Consider the following 18,139-nt stretch of genomic DNA (forward strand, 5'->3'; position numbering starts at 1 on the left):
TATACAATTGAACTGCATATATAAATCTATATATTTGTGCATGCTGCATATTGTGCCAATTCCTAGCCTGGTTGGAATATACTATTGATTATGTACCAATCAGGTCCGGCATTATCAATTCCTAGCCTGGTCTGATATGTCTCACAGCAATGCAATTGGATTGGTATTGTACCAGCTAGTTTCTTCAGCCAGTATGAGAGAGTAATATTTTGTAATATACACATATTCTGAACTAATTGTTTGCTTGGATGGTTTGTTCAGTTGCTGCTTTGGATAAGTTAGAAGAATCCCTGTCAAAGTTTGAAGATGGACCATTCTTCCTTGGACCTGACTTTAGTTTGGTTAGTTTTGTTTTCTTTTAGCTAATGATTTATACTTTCTCTTGCTATGTTCATTTTTCTGAATTTTGTCTTCTAACTTCTTTAAACCAATTGATCAATTGTATGTAGGTGGACGTAGCATATGCACCCTTTATTGAGAGGTTACTGACTTTCTTGAGTGACTTGAAGAATTATGATATAATCAAGGGCAGGCCTAGGCTAAATTCATGGTTGGAGGTTAGAACAAATTAAAGTGATATCATAAATTGATTACTGTCAATGAGATCAATTTTTCATTTATAATATGTAATTTACAATGTCTGATATAAAAATACAACATCAGGAGCTTAACAAGATTGAGGCCTACACAGCAACCAAGCGGGATCCTCATGAGCTTCTTACTATTACCAAGAAACGCTTGGGGGTAAATTATAACATGTACATAATCAAATACTTATTCACAATTTTAGACATAATATTTGTTTTAACTGTATATTTGTTCTGTGATTTTCCAGCTTGCTTAAGAAGATAGGACCGTTTTTATGGATCAAACACAATTCACTTCATCTTCTTTCAAATCTAATTAATAATGTATAAATAAAGTTTGCTAGGTGTGCAGACAAGCGCTATGAATTTAATTCGAATTGATTCGATTCGATTCGATTGAATGTGATTGTGATTGTGATTAAATTAATAATTGTAATTAAAAAAATGTTATGATTGTGATTGTTTTAGGATTAATGTAAGGATTGTGATTGTTTTAGGGTTTTTGAGTAAAAAAAATGTTTGGATTAATGATTGGTTTAGGTTTAGAGTTTTTGAACGAAAAAAAATATTATTTGGTAATTGATTATAATTAAAATTCGATTAAAATTCATGTGTTAGGGCTATTGGTTAGGATATATATTTTCTAAGTGTGGTGAGATGAATGGGTGAGATTCTTTTTTTTTCATATATATTGAAAGATGATTTATGTTGTTAATTTAGTAATTGTAATGTTAAGTGTTAGTTGTATCATGTATTTTTTATGTGATAATAAAAATATGTGTGTTATATTAGTTATTTCGATGTGTCAAACTCAACACATGATATGTTATATTAGTTGTTATAAAAAAATAGGGTTAGGATTTATGGTTAAAAATTTAGGGTTAGAGTTTGTGGTCGAATTGAGGGTTACGGTTTATGTTCCTATTCTATTCTTAGATCATTTATTCAATTCAATTGTAGAATTGATATCCTTTTATTAGTTGAAAGTATTAATATAAAATTATATAATTATTACGTTATATAATTATATATTAAATAATTATTATAATAATATAATTTATGTGTATTAGTATTTTTTTGAGTGGTGATTTGACAAAAATAAAACGTTGATTTGATAAATTTAAAACAATGCATGTGAGCTGCAGACCTTTAGCAAAAGTGGTACATACGCGTATCCTGTATAAATCTAGTAAACTGGAAGTTTGCAAATAAGCAAAAGAGGAAAAAATTTTAAGTGTCTCCTCGTCGGGATATATTAGCTAATATGTTATATTAGTTATATTAGTTGTTATATAATTAATATGTTATATTATTAATATATTAAATAATTATTATAATAATATTATAAAATATTATAGTTGTTACTAATATATTAATATTATATAATTAGTATCTTATTATTAGTAATAATTATTAATATACAATTATATAATTAATATGTTATATTGCTCACATATTAAATAATTATTATAATAATAATATAATATACTATAGTTATTGTATAATTATTGAATGTATTACTATCATATAATTAGAAGTTTATTATAAATAATTAATCATTTTAGGGTTTTAATTGCTTGAATTTGCAGTTGAATTAGAGTTTGAATTTGGTTGAAAATATTTAGAAATTGTTTAAAATTTGGAATAAATTTTGATTTCTTAAATTGTGATTAATTAATATATTTTTTTTTCTAAATGTAGTATGCCCAGGGCTAGACGGTGGAGAGTACGAGCTGCGCCTGTAGCGGATCCGGCTGCAGCGGGTCCAGATGCCGTGGATCCGATTGTAGCGGGCACGTCCTTGGTGGATCCGACTGGAGAGGGCCCGGCGTCATATGAGGATATGACTGGTAGGGGATTTGAGGATCCGATTGGAGCAGGTTCGTCGTCTCAGGCCGGTTTTACATATGGTGTGCATGATCCTGACACATTTAGTCCTCTTCTATGGACCCATCATGTTAAGCACCGCGTCTCATTGGCATCTCTTGAGGTTCGTGATTTTTATACTTAATGTTAATAGTACTAAAAAAATGACACAATTTGAGTCTAACAAATTGATAATTAATACAGGATGATGTCATGCTTACGGTGAGGCACCGTAGGTCTGAGATTTTGTTCGTTCCCCATAAAGAAAAATGCAGCGATACCTCTTGAACCTTGGGTTGTATCAGCTTGCAATGATGCCGTAAAGTAAGATCGATCAGTCTCTGATGTATGGTCTAGCGGAGAGATAGCGACCTGAGACCCATACATTTTATCTCCCGGATGGAGAGATGACAGTCACCCTTGGTGATGTGAGCATCTTATGGGGTTTACGTATCGATGGCGACCTCATAGGTGGCATCTCATACCATCCAAACCTGCAGAGGATGATATCGGAGTTGTTAGGGTGTGATCCGAAGAATCTGCAGAAGAAATTGAAGAAGAAGAAGAAGAAGAAGAAGAAGAAGAAGAAGAAGAAGAAGAAGAAGAAGAAGAAGAAGAAGAAGAAGAAGAAGAAGAAGACGACGACGAAGAAGAAGAAGAAGAAGAAGAAGAAGAAGAAGAAGAAGAAGAAGAAGAAGAAGAAGAAGAAGAAGAAGAAGAAGAAGAAGAAGAAGAAGAAGAAATTGAAGAAGAAGGAGGAGGAGGAGGAGGACGACGACGACGATGACGAGGAGGAGGACGAGGAGTTCCGGTATTCTGAGTACTGTATAATTATGAAGGTCAGAGTTTAATGATATTTAAAAAAAAATTATAATAACTATAAGGTAGACGAAAATGATAACCAGCAGGTAAGATAAGGTCAGAGGACTCCATTCCACACTATGAGATGTCTTCGATACACCTTCCACTAGTGGAAAAACTAGAATTAGGATCGGCCTATTTGGATCGGTTATATTAAACCACCGATACTAATACCTATCTGGATCGGTTTTTTTTAAAACCGATCCTAAAAACTATTTGGATCGCCATTTTTAGTGAACCGATCCTAATGTAGTTACCATTAGGATCGGTTCTTTATAATAACCAATCCTAATGGTGACTACATTAGGATCGGTTGTTTACAAAGAATTGATCCTTATAGTATGAGGATCGGTTGTTTACAAAGAATTGATCCTTATAGTATCAGGATCGGTTGTTTACAAAGAGTCGATTCTGATACTATCAGAAACAACAGATCTAGATAAAAAAAAATCAGGATCGGTTATTTATAAACAACTGATCCAGATTTTAAATAAAAAAATCAGAATCGGTTATTGATAAACAACCGATCCAGATACTTTTTTTTTTTATTCAATGCTCATTACTTTTTATATTCAATAAAGGAAGATGACTTTTTTATTTGAAAAAAAAAAAAAACTAATTGTGCTAGATTTTTTTTCAAAATTCGAAACTTTCTTTAGTTTTTTTCTAGTTTCGAGATTAAAGTCGTGGTTGTTGACAAGTTCGAAGAAGTCACACCGAACATCTAATTGATTACAAAATGCATCATTTAATAAAAGCTTTTCAAAATCAGGCTCTATATCTAAACAAGCCTAACAAGGGACGCTTATCTTTTGCTTTTTTTTTGTTTTAAGGCTATCACCGGTACTTGATCTATAAACTAATTTATTTAGTAAATAATCGTATTGTGTATCATGCTTTAATTTTCATTTTTTTAGTAAATTAAACAAAGATTACTTACTCTAATCTTTAACGTTATTCTCTTTTGGTTTTTATCATTTCTTTTTATACTGAAGAAATATTAAAAAAAATATAGATCTTTTTTTCGCTAATCAGTAATTAATCACCTATTAATACCACCAACCGCTACCATTGTTTCAATTTCCATCTCGTACCTTTTCCATCAATCATGATTTGAGTAGCGATTGAGATGAGGATGTTCAACTATTTAATATTCATAAAAAAAAAAAATCTCATTTAAATTTCTACATTTTGTCATTTTTTACATATTTTTTTCTTTTTTTAGCCGCTAGATTAAAAAATTGTTCTTCTTCATCAATTATGTTATTATTATAAATGTTGTGAACTACATTCTTCTAACTTGGTATACATAAGAAATTCGTGCTGGTCACTTGTATACTTTTCAACATTTTCCTTATACAAAAGCAAAAGGTTCAATTGAAATTAAAGGAGGTTATTATAAGTTTATAACCGATCCAGATAATAATAAAAAATAAAAAAATCAGGATCGGTTATTGATAAACAACCGATCCAGATAAAAATAAATAAAAAAATAAAAAATAAGAATCGGTTATTTATAAACAACTGATCCAAATAAAAAAAAAATCAGAATCGGTTCTTTGTAAACAACCGATCCAGATAGTAACTATTAGGATATGTTCTTTGTAAATAACCGATCTTTTTTTTTTTTAAGTGCAGAACCAACATTTTGTGAATTCAAATAAGCATTTGGATCGGTTATTTCAAAATAACCGATCCTAATAGTATTAGGATTCTTATAATTTTCATTTCGCGCCGATTCTTCGTTCTCATGTACGCAGCGAAAATTAGAAAGAATGGACCTCTCAACTCCTCCGTGTATCTATCTCTCTGTCTCTGTCTCTCCCTCTCTTCACGGTTTACTCCCTCCACCGCTCACCACCTTATGATCTTGCATACCTTCCACTCACCTTTTTTTTTTGGTTAAAACCTTCCACTCACCTTAGCGCATCTCCTCCGTTCACGCTCACCTTAGGGTTTACTCCCTTCGCTGCTCACCTTAGGGCTCCGCGCCTCTAGTATTGGCTGTGCACGATGGCTCCGCACATCTCCTAGCTCCCTCCACGGTTTTGCATCTCTGTTGGTTGTGCACGACGCTAGAAGCCGAGTAGCACTGACAACTTGGCCCGAGCACCGAGCACCAAGAATAAAGAAATTAATATGATAAGTGAACTTTGTCATTTTTAATCTTTTGTTGGACAGATTTCAAGAATAGAGTTTATGCACTCAAAAGGGTATTTACAAAGAGACATTAAATCAGATAATTTTCTCATGAGCCTTGGTCGAAAAGCGAACCAGGTACTGCTCAACTTATAGGTATATATGAATGTTAAATATATACTTTGGATCAACTTCTTTTTTTCTTTTTCTTTTTTGATAGATTACGCCCTTAGGCAAATTTTGGATCAACTTCACATGTACTCATTTTGGTAAAGTTGAAATTTTTTTCATACTTCTTTTGTAGGGAGAACAAAACCTTACAATAGTACTGCTCGCTATATATATATGCCAGTTGCAACACACATCTTGGCATTGGTGAGTGCATAAAATCTTATCCTATATTCAGATTTTTGCATTCTATGTATATGTCTATGTACCTATTTAATTACTTATTATCTATTTGTTTAGTGACAAATTCAAACTTCTGATTTTAGAACAAGAATGCTTTATAATGAAAAGATAACTAGAATCTAGAAATGCAATAAATTTAATGTTTCTTATTTTCACTATTACGTATTATGCAATAATTCATTATATCTGGATTCACAAAATATTGGTTCTACATTTAAAAAAAAAAAATCAGGATCGGTTATTTATAAACAACCGATCCAGATTAAAAAAAAAATCAGGATCGGTTATTTATAAACAACTGATCCAGATAAAAAAAAAATCAGAATCGGTTATTTATAAACAACCGATCCAGATAAAAAAAATCAGGATCAGTTCTTTGTAAACAACTGATCCAGATAGTAACTATTAGGATCGGTTGTTTACAAATAACCAATCCTGATTTTTTTTTAATGCAGAACCAACATTTTGTGAATCCAAATAAGCATTAGGATCGGTTATTTGTAAACAACTGATCCTAATAGTTACTATCTGGATCGGTTGTTTACAAATAACCGATCCTACTAGATATTAATCTGGATCGGTTTTTTGAAAGAACCGATCCAGATTGGTATCTATTAGGATCGGTTCTTAGGTATAACCAATCCAGATAAGTGTCTATTTGGATCGGTTGTTTAAAAAATAAAAAACCTATCCTGATAGTATCAATATCGCCTTCATCAGGATCGGTTATATTCCGATACTAATATGCGTATATAACCGATCCTGATTCCATATTTTCCACTAGTGTTCATTGGTTGCAGTGTCCAATGGCTGTAATTTATTTTTACTTCAGATATCTCTCCTCCTTATTAAGGAGCTTAATGTCTAGATCCTGCAAGGGTCCTGATTTACTGTTTTTTTTTTCTGAAGGATGCTCAACCGTTGAATTTCCAGATCGCACATAGTTGAATTTTCCAAATTGTGCGCTTCAACACTTAAGCATTCACTGGTCGCGCCGCATATGATCTCAGCACCCGTAGACCGCGCACCGCATCCGTGGACCGCGCCTCTGAACTTTTCTGCTGAAGGCGAGATTCGAACCCAGTTGGGTTCTGTTGGTGCCAAAATTCTTACCACTGCACTAGAGTTCACATGTGTTATCTTGTAGATAAATATAGTGTTTAACTATTTTTCTCTATAAATTTGATTTAAATTATTATTATATAAATGAGGAGGGTTCAAATGCACCAAAATTTCTTGCTCCAAATTCGATCCAAATCATGGACCGTATATCTCAGTTGAGATCAACGCTTCAGATTCTAATTAATCTGCCTTCGACTCTTTCATTTCCAAAAAATTCTAATTAATCTGCCTCCGACTCTTTCATTTCCAAAAAAGCACGCTCAAGTATTTTCTTTTTTCTCCAGTAAACAAATTAGGCAGGAAATCGGAACCTATTTGTCCCCTCCATTTGAATGAGATTGCTTTTGATTTCCTCCCGTAGATGAAGTTACCATAGTTCTTTCTCCGATGAACAAAATTGCCACTGCAGTTGCTCCCTCTGCCATGCCCACCACCGAACCAGCCAAGCTTCGAAGCTCCGTCGATCCCTCACCGCCGCCATCTCCTTTCTCTGATGTAATTTACTTTCTTTAAGTTCCAATTAAATTTCTTCAAAATACAAGATTAACGAAATTTAAATATCAATCAAGATATTTAATCATATCTCTCTTTTTTTTTTAAATGCCAAGATGCTTAATTTTATCAACAAATGGAATTTCCTCCGAGAGCACTTGAAAAATTTCTTTAAATCTACTATGTGCAACGTGCACATGAAAATTTTGAAATAGGATACCCTCTGAGAATCTAGGCACCACCAACAAATAAAATTTCAATTTCTTTTTTTACGAAATTTCAGTTTCTTTTTTTACTAATCGAAAAATAGTCAAATCAATTTGGGGTTCAATCAAAAACCAAATTATGTACTTTTTATATATACAGATTGGAAGCATTGTATTTATACAAATAATTAATATAACTATGCAAAATAATGTTCAGGAATTTGGATAGTTATTCTCACTACACCAAAATTCACTTCGGGCAACCAAAAAGTTGGTTGCAATAGCTATTATTTGGTTGCAATAGATTGATTTTGCAACCAAAATAATTGGTTGCGGGTCGTTGCAATAGATTTGGTAGCAATAGATTTACAACCAACTCTTTGGTTGCAATAAAAATTTGTTTATTGCAACCATATTTTGGTTGCTATACCGACGTGGCAATAAGGTTTGCAACCAAATAAATGGTTGCTATTTGCGCATTTATCGCAACAGAAAATGGTAGCAATAAAATGGTATTCGCAACCAAAAAAGGGTAGCAATAAAATAATATATCGCAACGAAATCCATAGTTGCAACTTGTCCAATTATTGCAACCAAATTTTAGTTGCATAAAATGCGTAGCAATAATCTATTGCAACCAAATAAATGGTTGCTATTGCGCATTTGTCGCAACCGAAAAATGGTAGCAATAAGATAATATATTGCAACGAAACATATAGTTGCAATATGTAAATTAAATGCAACCAAATTTTAGTTGCAATTTATAAATCTAATGCAACAAAATTAATATGCAGACATAATTCAAATGCAACAAAATTTTGGTTGCAATTAATAAAATCTAATGCAACAAAATTTATATGCAAACGTAATTCTAATATATTCGTTGTAATTAACTATTCCATTAATTATAATTTGATATTCTGGAAATTATAATATAAATAGAGACAATAATTAACAAAAAATACTTTCATAAAATTTAATATCTATCATTCAAATTCAGTGATAATAACAAAAGAAAAGAGGCCACACTATCATCTAAAGAGGACAAAAATAGATTAAGACATTATATATCTAGTTAAAATTAAAATAACTTGTTCCTTAGTAAAGCTCTTCTCTTCGGCCAACAAATCTTCTAAATATACAACAGAGATTGAAAAGAATTGACAGCTTATTCATTGAATCACTTCCAATTAAATCCGCTGAGCTAGATTGATAGTTAATATATTTCCTCTAAGAAATCCTGCATATGCATACAAAAAGCAATTATTCATTATGCAAGGACAATGGTTAAACTAACCTTTTACTTTGCTATCAGTTGGCACTAGTTCAGAAAGTCTAATGAAACTGATATGCTAAGTCAAGAACTTCAGGGTCAGGTTCAGACCTTTACAAATACCCGCGACTAATGTGGTAAGTATCAAGGTCGGCTCTAATTTATATACGACCTTGATATTTAATTGGTTGATTGAAGGTTAATTATAACCATAACAGGCATGATGAAGAAGGTTAAGACATCAGATGTTTCTCTATAAACAAAGACAAAAACAAAGGGAAGGATTCCATTAGGCCCCAGCAAAATCTAAATAATATGAAGTGATGAGAAATCATTAATATACAACACTTAATATATATGTGGTTTGCCTCACCTTTAATCATGCCGTTCTGTTCGGTCTCAAAAGCACCTAAAAACTCATTAACGGCTTGTATCTGTCAAATATACCAGATGATCATTATTTCAAGTATTTTTATGTATAGAAACAAAAATATATAGATCAATTATAAAGATAATTTACTAACCGCTTCCCTCAAATTGCAAGCAATGTCAACCTTGAAAATATATATATAATTTGATAAATTTGCCTTCTGCAAACTAATTAAATTCAGAGAATGAACTAAAACTGAGTGACAAAGAGATAGGGACGAGAGACCTGAAATATATATATTTTCGACAGTAGTGCAGAAATTAAAGGCAATGTCTTCATCCTAAGTGCGAACCTTATGGATAGCAACACCAAATGACCCCATACCTTTCCAAAAACAAAAGTTTGTAACTTCTGTACATACTAACCACCATAGTCCGAAATCCTGCCTCTGCCCTTGAGTAACAGTTCATTTCAGCATTGAAGACCAAATTAAGTATTAACAAGCTTAGTGCATACTTTGGGAACCAAATGCCTCACTGCTATGGTACTGACTACTAACCAAACAATAACTGGTACAAGGGAACAAACAAAATGATTGCCATACAAAAACAAACAAAAATTACCTTAATATTCATTTGTTGACTCAAAGAGTTTAGAAAACCAAGATAAAAGTATTTTTTATTGTTTAAAAATAATAATAATACATTACAAATTAAAATGAACAAATAAATAAGAATATAAAATAGGCTTCAGTCCAAATTTCAAACCCAACCCCAATTACCTGAAAGTCCTCAAGGAAACAAGTTAAACTAAAATAAAATTACTACCTTATCAAGAACAGAGCAATCATTTAAATGCCCATTTACGTACATATCATTGTCCACATCGAGCACAACCCGAAGGCTAATGCGATTAAGCGCCTGCAATAAAGGCATAAAAAATATCATTTCAAGCATTCCTTCTTTATATGAGTCTGTACTTCTCTGTTACATGAGATTAAGGGATAAAAAATAAAGAACAATATATAGCACCTTCATCATTTGTCGAATTCCAAAATACAGCGATTGGAGGCAATTGGCTTGATGGATGGTCACGTCATTATTCTCAATAATCTCTTGTTTATGTTGAAAAGAAAAATATAGGAAGTTAAATTGAAATTGGAATAATTTAACTTGGTATGAACATTTAGATAAACACAACATATTGAGATGGCAAAATCATTGATGCCTAAATTTGATTATTGTATGAATTTCAATTGAAATACTGGTATAGCATTAGTAAGATAATTTATACCATATTCACAACAAATAGTTTTATGTAGTTCTTTAGTTATTTTCTAATTTTGAGATTAGTTGGTTAAAAAAATTAGTTTTTAGATTAATCAAACTAATACAGATAAGAGAAACCAGGAGAAAATTGAGAATTAAGAAATACATACATGTGCTCGGAAGCTGTTATGCAACCAGGGTTGATCTGTCCAACTTCACCACACACCTCACAAATTCGGCCATGCAATAGAAATCATTAAAAAATACATACATGTGGTGAATTGCTCTTTATGTATCCAAGAAAATAGCACCATTAAAAGGAACACACTAAGTTGTACCAATACCATTTGAATGAGATTCTGCGCCAATACTTAAAATGATGTTTTTAATGTGGCTAACCAATACTAGAAATGAGCTTCAGTTAATTTGACACTAAGCATAGAAAAATAGAAGTCTGAGAAAATATGATAAGGTACTGATACCCAACCTGTACACTTCCTGTAATGCCTACTACAGGTCCAGTTCCAGTACCACACCTGATTGATATGACATCAATATTTGGCATGGTGATCCTGGGAACATGTACATACTTCAATGGATTAAAGATATTGTAGAACAGAAATATTGAATATGAGAATCTACCTTCGTTGGCAACAGCAAAGACACAATTCTCCGCATGACTGAGCCAAATCATTATGCACTCTTCAATCATAACAGGTTATGAAGCATCCACACAAACCAAGCAGTTCAAAAATTAATTATTAGAAAATACACCAGTAGTGATTAGGCAAGCATGACTTAATCAAGAATTTAAGGTTATTTTTTTGTCCAAGTAAATCTGCATTTCCCTACTTTTGCCAACCAACCTCAATTGAGTTGAGCTCCAAAACTATTTGACTAATCAAGCTTACCCTGCAAATCAAGCCATCACATGAGCAATAATAAAACAAAGAGAATAATATTCAGCCAAATCATATGATATTGTTGCATCCTAGCAATGTGTTATTGAGATTATATGTATACATGAAATCAATATTAGATATATTGTTTTTCTAGTTATGACACATCCCTTTCCAACTTAAGGAACAAAAATAATAGAAAACAAGAAATAGTAGAACTTGAATAAATGATCTCATTTGCATGTATAATAGTACCCAACTACCATCAGGTTGGTCTACTACTACTGCAATATCAAATAATCAACTTCCCTCCAGTCCTATTTAAAAAAAAAAAAAAAAAACTTCACTCCAGCCTCAATGTCTAGTGCCAAAATAATTTACTTTGGCTTCTGGTTCTCTGTTTCAACTTTTATTTTAAAGTATGTTCTTCTAATATGCTCATAGTAATTGCAATTAATAGTCATCATTTTTTTTACTTCTAATCCTTGATAAATTGAGCATGGAAATATTTTTCCCTATATAAATAGGACTGGAAATGATATGGCCTTGGGGCTTCGCCAAGGTGAGTTGAAGAATTCCATTCTCCATGACCACCTAAAATTTAACAATCATGTAATTAAACATGTGCTGGTTTGGATGTGGATTTCATAAATAATTAATTTAACTTAGCAAAAAAAATAGACCAAAGTTTTCAAATGTTGAGCAAATAACATCCAACTGTCAGGTTAGTTGGTATTTTGAATTATTAGAAAAAACCGAGGATAGGAAGTTGAAAGTACTTACAGCTTGTCTGAATTTACGGGAATCCATCGAGAATGAATCCTGATTCGCCCTTTTCTTCCCCTTTACTTGGTCAATAATTCTACAATAATTTCATCAAATAACAACTTGTCTTGGTTAACTATTTCGGCGAGCTGATAAACAAAGAAATTTAAATTCATTAGCTAATCAAAGGATATCAAAAAGAGAAAGAGAGGAAGAAAACCAACCTGAGCAAGTAATTATTTCCAGCCAAGAGGGAAAAGCACTTATCATGAAATTAGGGTTTGGGTTAGGTTTCGACAAGGGGAGAAGAGGGCAAAAGCGGTGTATGCATGGCGAATAGAGGACTAGAGGTAGAGAGGAGGCGGTGTGAACGAGGAGCGGTTTCAGTGTCTTGGTCGGATACGGGAGGAGATGAGAAGGTGCGGATTGAGAGAAGAGGAGGTTTTGAGAGGAATCCGATGACCTATTTTGTGGAGGGGATAGGATTAGGGTTCTTTGTCTGTGAGGGAAGGCGGCTGAGAGAAAGGCATGATTAAAGGAATTGATAGAGAAGGCCGGGATTTGGGAAAAATGCGAGGGAAATCGAATTTGCTGAAAAAAAAATAGGAGGGAAAATGAAAAAAAATGGAGGGATGTGAGTCTAAATCTTCTCTGGATGCAATGGGAGAACAAAAAATTTGAGAAGTACAAATTTTAACAGAGCATTTTTAGCTTCAAACAGTGTGTTAAATATATTGGACGTTATTTAAATTAGATAGGTTGCGCACTGCATCAAATAGAAATAGCTCTGCTAATAAAGACACTTTTAATAAACACATCAGGACAGTTCATTGCCTATCGGACGGTGTGGAGCTTGAAATTTATCATTTATCTGATGTATGTACAGAAAATGATATGAAAAAAATTCAAAAAAATCTTTTAAAATTATTTACATTTTCTATGACCAAATCATGCTTATAATTATCAATTTTATAAACTTTCATCATTATTTGCCTCTTCAAATTTAACAAATATTTGTGAACCATTCATTTTCACATGAACAATCGACGGTCGATCTGCAGTAAAATGATTCCAAATTTATTATGAAATGATCAAGAAAAAACATTGAACATAACCAACATAAAAATTATGAAGTTTGATTGTGTCTGAGTTTCGATCCAATGTGAAGTGTGTATGGCCCTTCGATGTTTCGATATTCCGTCGGCTTGATGGATGGGTAAATAAAAGTAAAATTTCACCAAACTTCGCTACAGGAAAATAAATTCAGTACTCTTTAATTTCAACGGTTCAGATCGACCAATCGACGACATGTTTACATGCGCCTTCATTAACTCACAAAGCAAGAGTTTATATTACATAGAACATAAACTCTTGCTTTGTGAGTTAATGAAGGCACACGTAAACACATCGTCGATTGGTCGATCAGAACCGTTGAAATTAAAGAGCACTGAATTTATTTTCCTGTAGCAAAATTTGGTGAAATTTTATTTTTATTTACTCATCCATCAAGCCGACAGAATATTAAAACATCAAAGGGCCATACATACTTCAAATCTGAACCGTTTGATAGATGATGTGTTGTTCTAATTACTAATGGACATCTCCAATTCTCTGCCCTCCCTGCTAAAACCGTCTCCTCTCCTTTTTTTATCTTTTTTTTTTGTCTGAACGCAGGGAGATATGGATGGTCGTTTGGTTCGATGACAATTAACACCATTCGATCTAAATTAAGATGCGTGCGCTCTACTTCAATATCCGTGTGTAAATGTTCAATTTTCGTGCGCACATATATTAATACAGATCGAACGGTGCTCAATCTTATTGGACTCAAAAGCTCCGTTATCTTTTTCTCTACCTAATATGTGTGTCGTCTGCTTCAATTTATTTTTAACGAAAGCCAAACACCAAACCCTCCCCTCCTCTCAAATACTCTCAAAGGGAGAGAAGAAACCTGATCGTCGGAAACACCAAGGCAGATTCATGATCGAATCTTCTCCGCCGTCTAGATTGATCAAGCTGAAATTGCCTTTCCCGTTCCCTCCCGCGAAGCCTCTTCCCGTTCCTGTTCTTCCTCTCCCAATTGGCACCTATCTTTGAAGCGCGCCCCACCCCACCGCCTTTCATGCGCTTCTTCAAGATCGGTACAGTCCCTCAACCTTAAACCGTTATTTACTTAAAAAGATATGCACTGAACTTTCTGTAGCTTTTACTTCACTGGTATGGGCAGCTCCTCTTATAGTTGCTTGATACCAAATAATGAGCATTTGCTTAATCATTTGGGCATAGTTTTGCCAATTTACAATCCAACTAAAAATATAGTCACTTTTTTCATAATCATTTGGGCATAGCTTTTTCATAATCATCCAATTCAGAATTTATCTCAAGAGAGGATGTGACGAGGTTGTCCCTGTAGAGGACGAGACGGTGCAGAGGCTTGACATAATAGTTCAGTCAAGTCTAGTTTCTCTCATCATAATGGTTTAGTTAAGTCCAATTTAATCAAATTGAGCCTTAATTTGTTAGTAATAGTCAGGCATCTACTACCACTTTAAATTAAATAAATAAAATGTTTTATGTTGGTAGTTAGAATCAAAGAATTGAAATTATTTCACTCATGCGCAATATAGGAACTGAATGTCATAACATAATCAGATTGACATTTAAGTTTCTACAGCATAATCTTTTTTTTTGATATACTGAGGTTGTATAGGGGCAGAGAAGGATACACTTAAGTACATATTTCTACAGTATACCTTTTTATTGTACCAGTATTATTCAATTCTGTATGATACCTGTGTGTACATATTTTCTGAAATCTTGGCTGCTGTTCCATGGAAAACCCTTGAGCCAACCATACCCATAAATGTACCAGGAATTTGCATTCCGAATAGGCATTGTAAAAAAGATGGCCCAGTTTTATGTAAACTGAAAATTTGAGATATCTCAGAGGATACGGACTCCTGTACCAGTGGGGTATGATGCATCAGTACTGTTACTGAGAGTTCAACTGTTTTTTTAGTATTTGTTACTGTTACCTCTCATAATTTTACTTTTTTTTTTTTCTTTCTTTTATTTTCAGAAAATAAGTTGTGGTACACGCCAGTCAATGAACAATAAAAAGTCGGTGCAGGTGGAAAGGATGCTTGGGAGGGCGTCTAAGCATATCTCTTATCTTACTTTTCTGTTTTTCTATATCTTAGCAGATCAATCAAGTGGATGTTGGTCATTCAGATGAATTTCCTGTTGATTGGATTGCTTGTGAGCCTCTGGTAAAACCTAGCTATAGAATCAAGTGTTTTACTTATAAGATGCTTTTGTTATGACTTCAATATTAGAAACCTAATCATGCTGGTCTCACTTGACTTGAACCTGAATGGGTCCCAAAAATCAGACCAAACTTAATGCAGGTTGCACTAGAGAATGTTCAGGTGCTGAACCCTCTAAGCCGTTCCTTACCATTTCCTGTTACCACTTCTGACGAGGTGAAAGACATGGTCACTGAAGAGATTCGTTTGAGGTATTAGACGGTTGCAAATGAGAACCACAGTACCACCTGTTAGTACAGCAGTCGAATACCAAAAGATTACCAACAATTGGATCTTTTTTTATTTTCAATTTTGTTTTGGGCTTTTGCTAAACCTCAAGTGACACCAGTATCCGTATTGATACCGGCATGGCATCGTTCTTGTATGCTTTTCTTTTCTTGTTTCTTTTTTCGAGTTGAAGATAATGGCTTTCAAAACTTGTGTTTAGGTTTCGTGTGCTAGACTTGAGGCGGCAGCAGATGCAGTCAAGCAAATAACGCCTTAAATGATGAAATTGAGAGTCCAGTTTATTTCAATTCGATCGATCTAGGGTATAGTGTTTCTCATGTCTTCATGGCAGGCTCTGAATGCTCAATGCTGTACCATGAGAGAATTTTCTTTTCTATTTTTCATTTTGCAATCAACAAGTCAAAAGTTAATTACAATATTTTTTTATAACATTGAATATTTCTCAAATTTGCAATTGGTCCGGATAGCATTGCTTTAGAATATGAACTTTTGTATCTTGGCATTCAATTTTGCAATTAATTGAGTGTTTTTTGTAATTTTGAGAAATATTGGAGTTTTTTACTAGAAGTACTGTAATTTTGCTTATTGCAAAGCATCATGAGAAATATTGGCTTATTTTAAGTAGGATGTTAAATATATTAAGTAGGATGTGAACAAATTATGCTTGGTTCTAGATAATTGAGAAATATATTAAGTAGGATGTGAACAAATCAAGATAAATATTGGGTTTCCTTTAAGTAGGATGTGAAATATATTAAGTATTATCTTTACAAAATTGATTATGCTTGGTTTTAAATATTTTGGGGTAATATGGTAATAATTTGCGGTTTTTGGTCTTGAAATTTTGATTAAACTCGGTCAATTCTAAGCAAAAACATTGATTTATTAATAAGTACGTATTATGTGTGTCTAAATTTCATGAAACTATATAGAAGTTTGTTCTGCGTTTTTATTCATAGCATTAAAAAATTAAAATATAGATCGGTGGTATAAATTTTTTTTATAAATAATTCAAAATTTTTAATTTGATATATGTCAAGTTCAAGTGGTAAAACCAAAAAAAGACAGTAATAATTAAATTTGATATTTTTTATATTGAAAGTGGAATTATTGTCAATAATATTATTTGCAAAATTTATCTGTTATAGTTAGTACTATATTTATCTATTCCGAGAAACCTATGATTATTTTAAGGAAAACTTCAAGTTTTTTCCATGTTATGCCATTCTGAATTTATAATGAGAATCTTTCTATTATGATAAATATTATTTATTTACTCGTTTGTTAATTGTCACCACGCAGGAGTATTGTTTTGTGAAATTGGAGGAATAAATCTATAACTAGTTTAAAAAAAAAATTAGAAGTAAATTAAAAATTAATCGGACGGACAAGCATGAAGGAAAAATACTTGAAATTAAGAATTAGTCCGATCTGGCGGTGAGACAAAATTGTCATTGTAACTGAAGTCTGTTTTGTTTATGTTGAGCAGGAGAGAAAAAGAAGCAGCTCGATTTTCCTGGACAGCTCACACAGCAACACCTTCCTCTTTTATCTCTCATCTCACTCTTCTTGATCGATCAGGCGAGACTCTCTCAGTCGAGATATGGCGGGTAACGATTGGGTGAACAGCTACCTGAAGGCGATATTGGATGTCGACAAAGAAGGCGGGGGGATTGATAGGTCCAAAATAGGATCGGTAAAGTCGATTCTGGTCCGACTGGGCCAGTTCCGGCCTGAATCGGCCGGGTTTGCAGCACAATTCGTTGTCCCTATAGAAATGTAGCCGGTTCAGGCCGTGTGTAGAAATGTAGCCTTTAAACCACGTGAATGTGTAGAGTTTCATTTGGTTAAAAATGGTGTGGATGAGAGCAGAGTTTTGGGAGATGAGCGAAGAGTTTTGGGAGATGAGCGAATGAGAAGTAGGAGAAGGAGAGGGTGTGTACGGTGGGAAGGAGGTGGAGCGGAGGGAGGAGAAGGGAGGTGATGGAAGAGAAATAGTCTGGAACGAACAAAGTCACGACTTGCGAGGAAGACGAAAGGACTTTTTGCATCTTTACCCCCAATGAAAGTTAAAATATGACCAAGTGATCCAAAGTATTTGACTTAGCTACCAGCCCATGTGGTTGCAATAAGATAAATTGGTTGCAATAATCTTTTGACGGGCAACCAAATTTACTTGTTGCAATTGGTATTATTTCGTTGCAATAAATATATTCTATCGCAACTAATTATTTTAGTAGCAATATAATTAATCTAATGCAACTAATTAGTCTATTAGTTGCAATAAGTCGTTGCAAAAGATCAAATTTGGATGCACAGTGATGGT

General features: G+C 33.2%; 1 protein-coding gene and 2 long non-coding RNA genes across 8 annotated transcripts in view; 2 read left to right on the plus strand and 1 right to left on the minus strand.

The window, feature by feature from the left end:
* The window catches only part of LOC144555951 (protein IN2-1 homolog B-like), a 34,213-nt gene extending 33,020 nt beyond the window's left edge, over positions 1-1,193 (plus strand). Inside the window, exons 7-10 of one of the 2 annotated variants that reach the window (XM_078304404.1) lie at positions 262-341; positions 450-557; positions 664-744; positions 836-1,193. In XM_078304404.1, the coding sequence (XP_078160530.1) occupies positions 262-341; positions 450-557; positions 664-744; positions 836-844 (278 nt within the window). In that variant the 3' untranslated portion in view covers positions 845-1,193. The remainder of the gene's footprint in view (positions 1-261; positions 342-449; positions 558-663; positions 745-835) is intronic. The other variant, XM_078304403.1, reaches the window with a different exon arrangement.
* A 7,518-nt stretch (positions 1,194-8,711) lies between these two features.
* On the minus strand, positions 8,712-12,864 carry LOC144555788 (uncharacterized). 4 transcript variants are annotated; one of them, XR_013512118.1, is made up of 9 exons: positions 12,484-12,864; positions 12,278-12,408; positions 11,462-12,088; positions 11,238-11,297; positions 10,766-10,821; positions 10,359-10,441; positions 10,155-10,247; positions 9,331-9,391; positions 8,712-8,924 (listed from the first exon to the last, which is right to left on the minus strand). It is a non-coding gene; the product is annotated as an uncharacterized LOC144555788 (long non-coding RNA). The 4 variants fall into 4 exon arrangements; XR_013512116.1 differs by having other exon boundaries at positions 9,482-10,247; XR_013512117.1 differs by having other exon boundaries at positions 9,331-10,247; positions 12,278-12,356.
* A 1,285-nt stretch (positions 12,865-14,149) lies between these two features.
* On the plus strand, positions 14,150-16,380 carry LOC144555806 (uncharacterized). Of its 2 annotated transcripts, XR_013512124.1 has the most exons (4): positions 14,150-14,400; positions 15,339-15,528; positions 15,651-15,776; positions 16,013-16,380. It is a non-coding gene; the product is annotated as an uncharacterized LOC144555806 (long non-coding RNA). The 2 variants fall into 2 exon arrangements; XR_013512123.1 differs by lacking the exon at positions 15,651-15,776.
* Positions 16,381-18,139: the final 1,759 nt, after the last annotated feature.

Source organism: Carex rostrata, chromosome 6 (assembly GCF_964058835.1).
Source record: "Carex rostrata chromosome 6, lpCarRost1.2, whole genome shotgun sequence".
Classification (NCBI taxonomy): Eukaryota; Viridiplantae; Streptophyta; class Magnoliopsida; order Poales; family Cyperaceae; genus Carex; species Carex rostrata.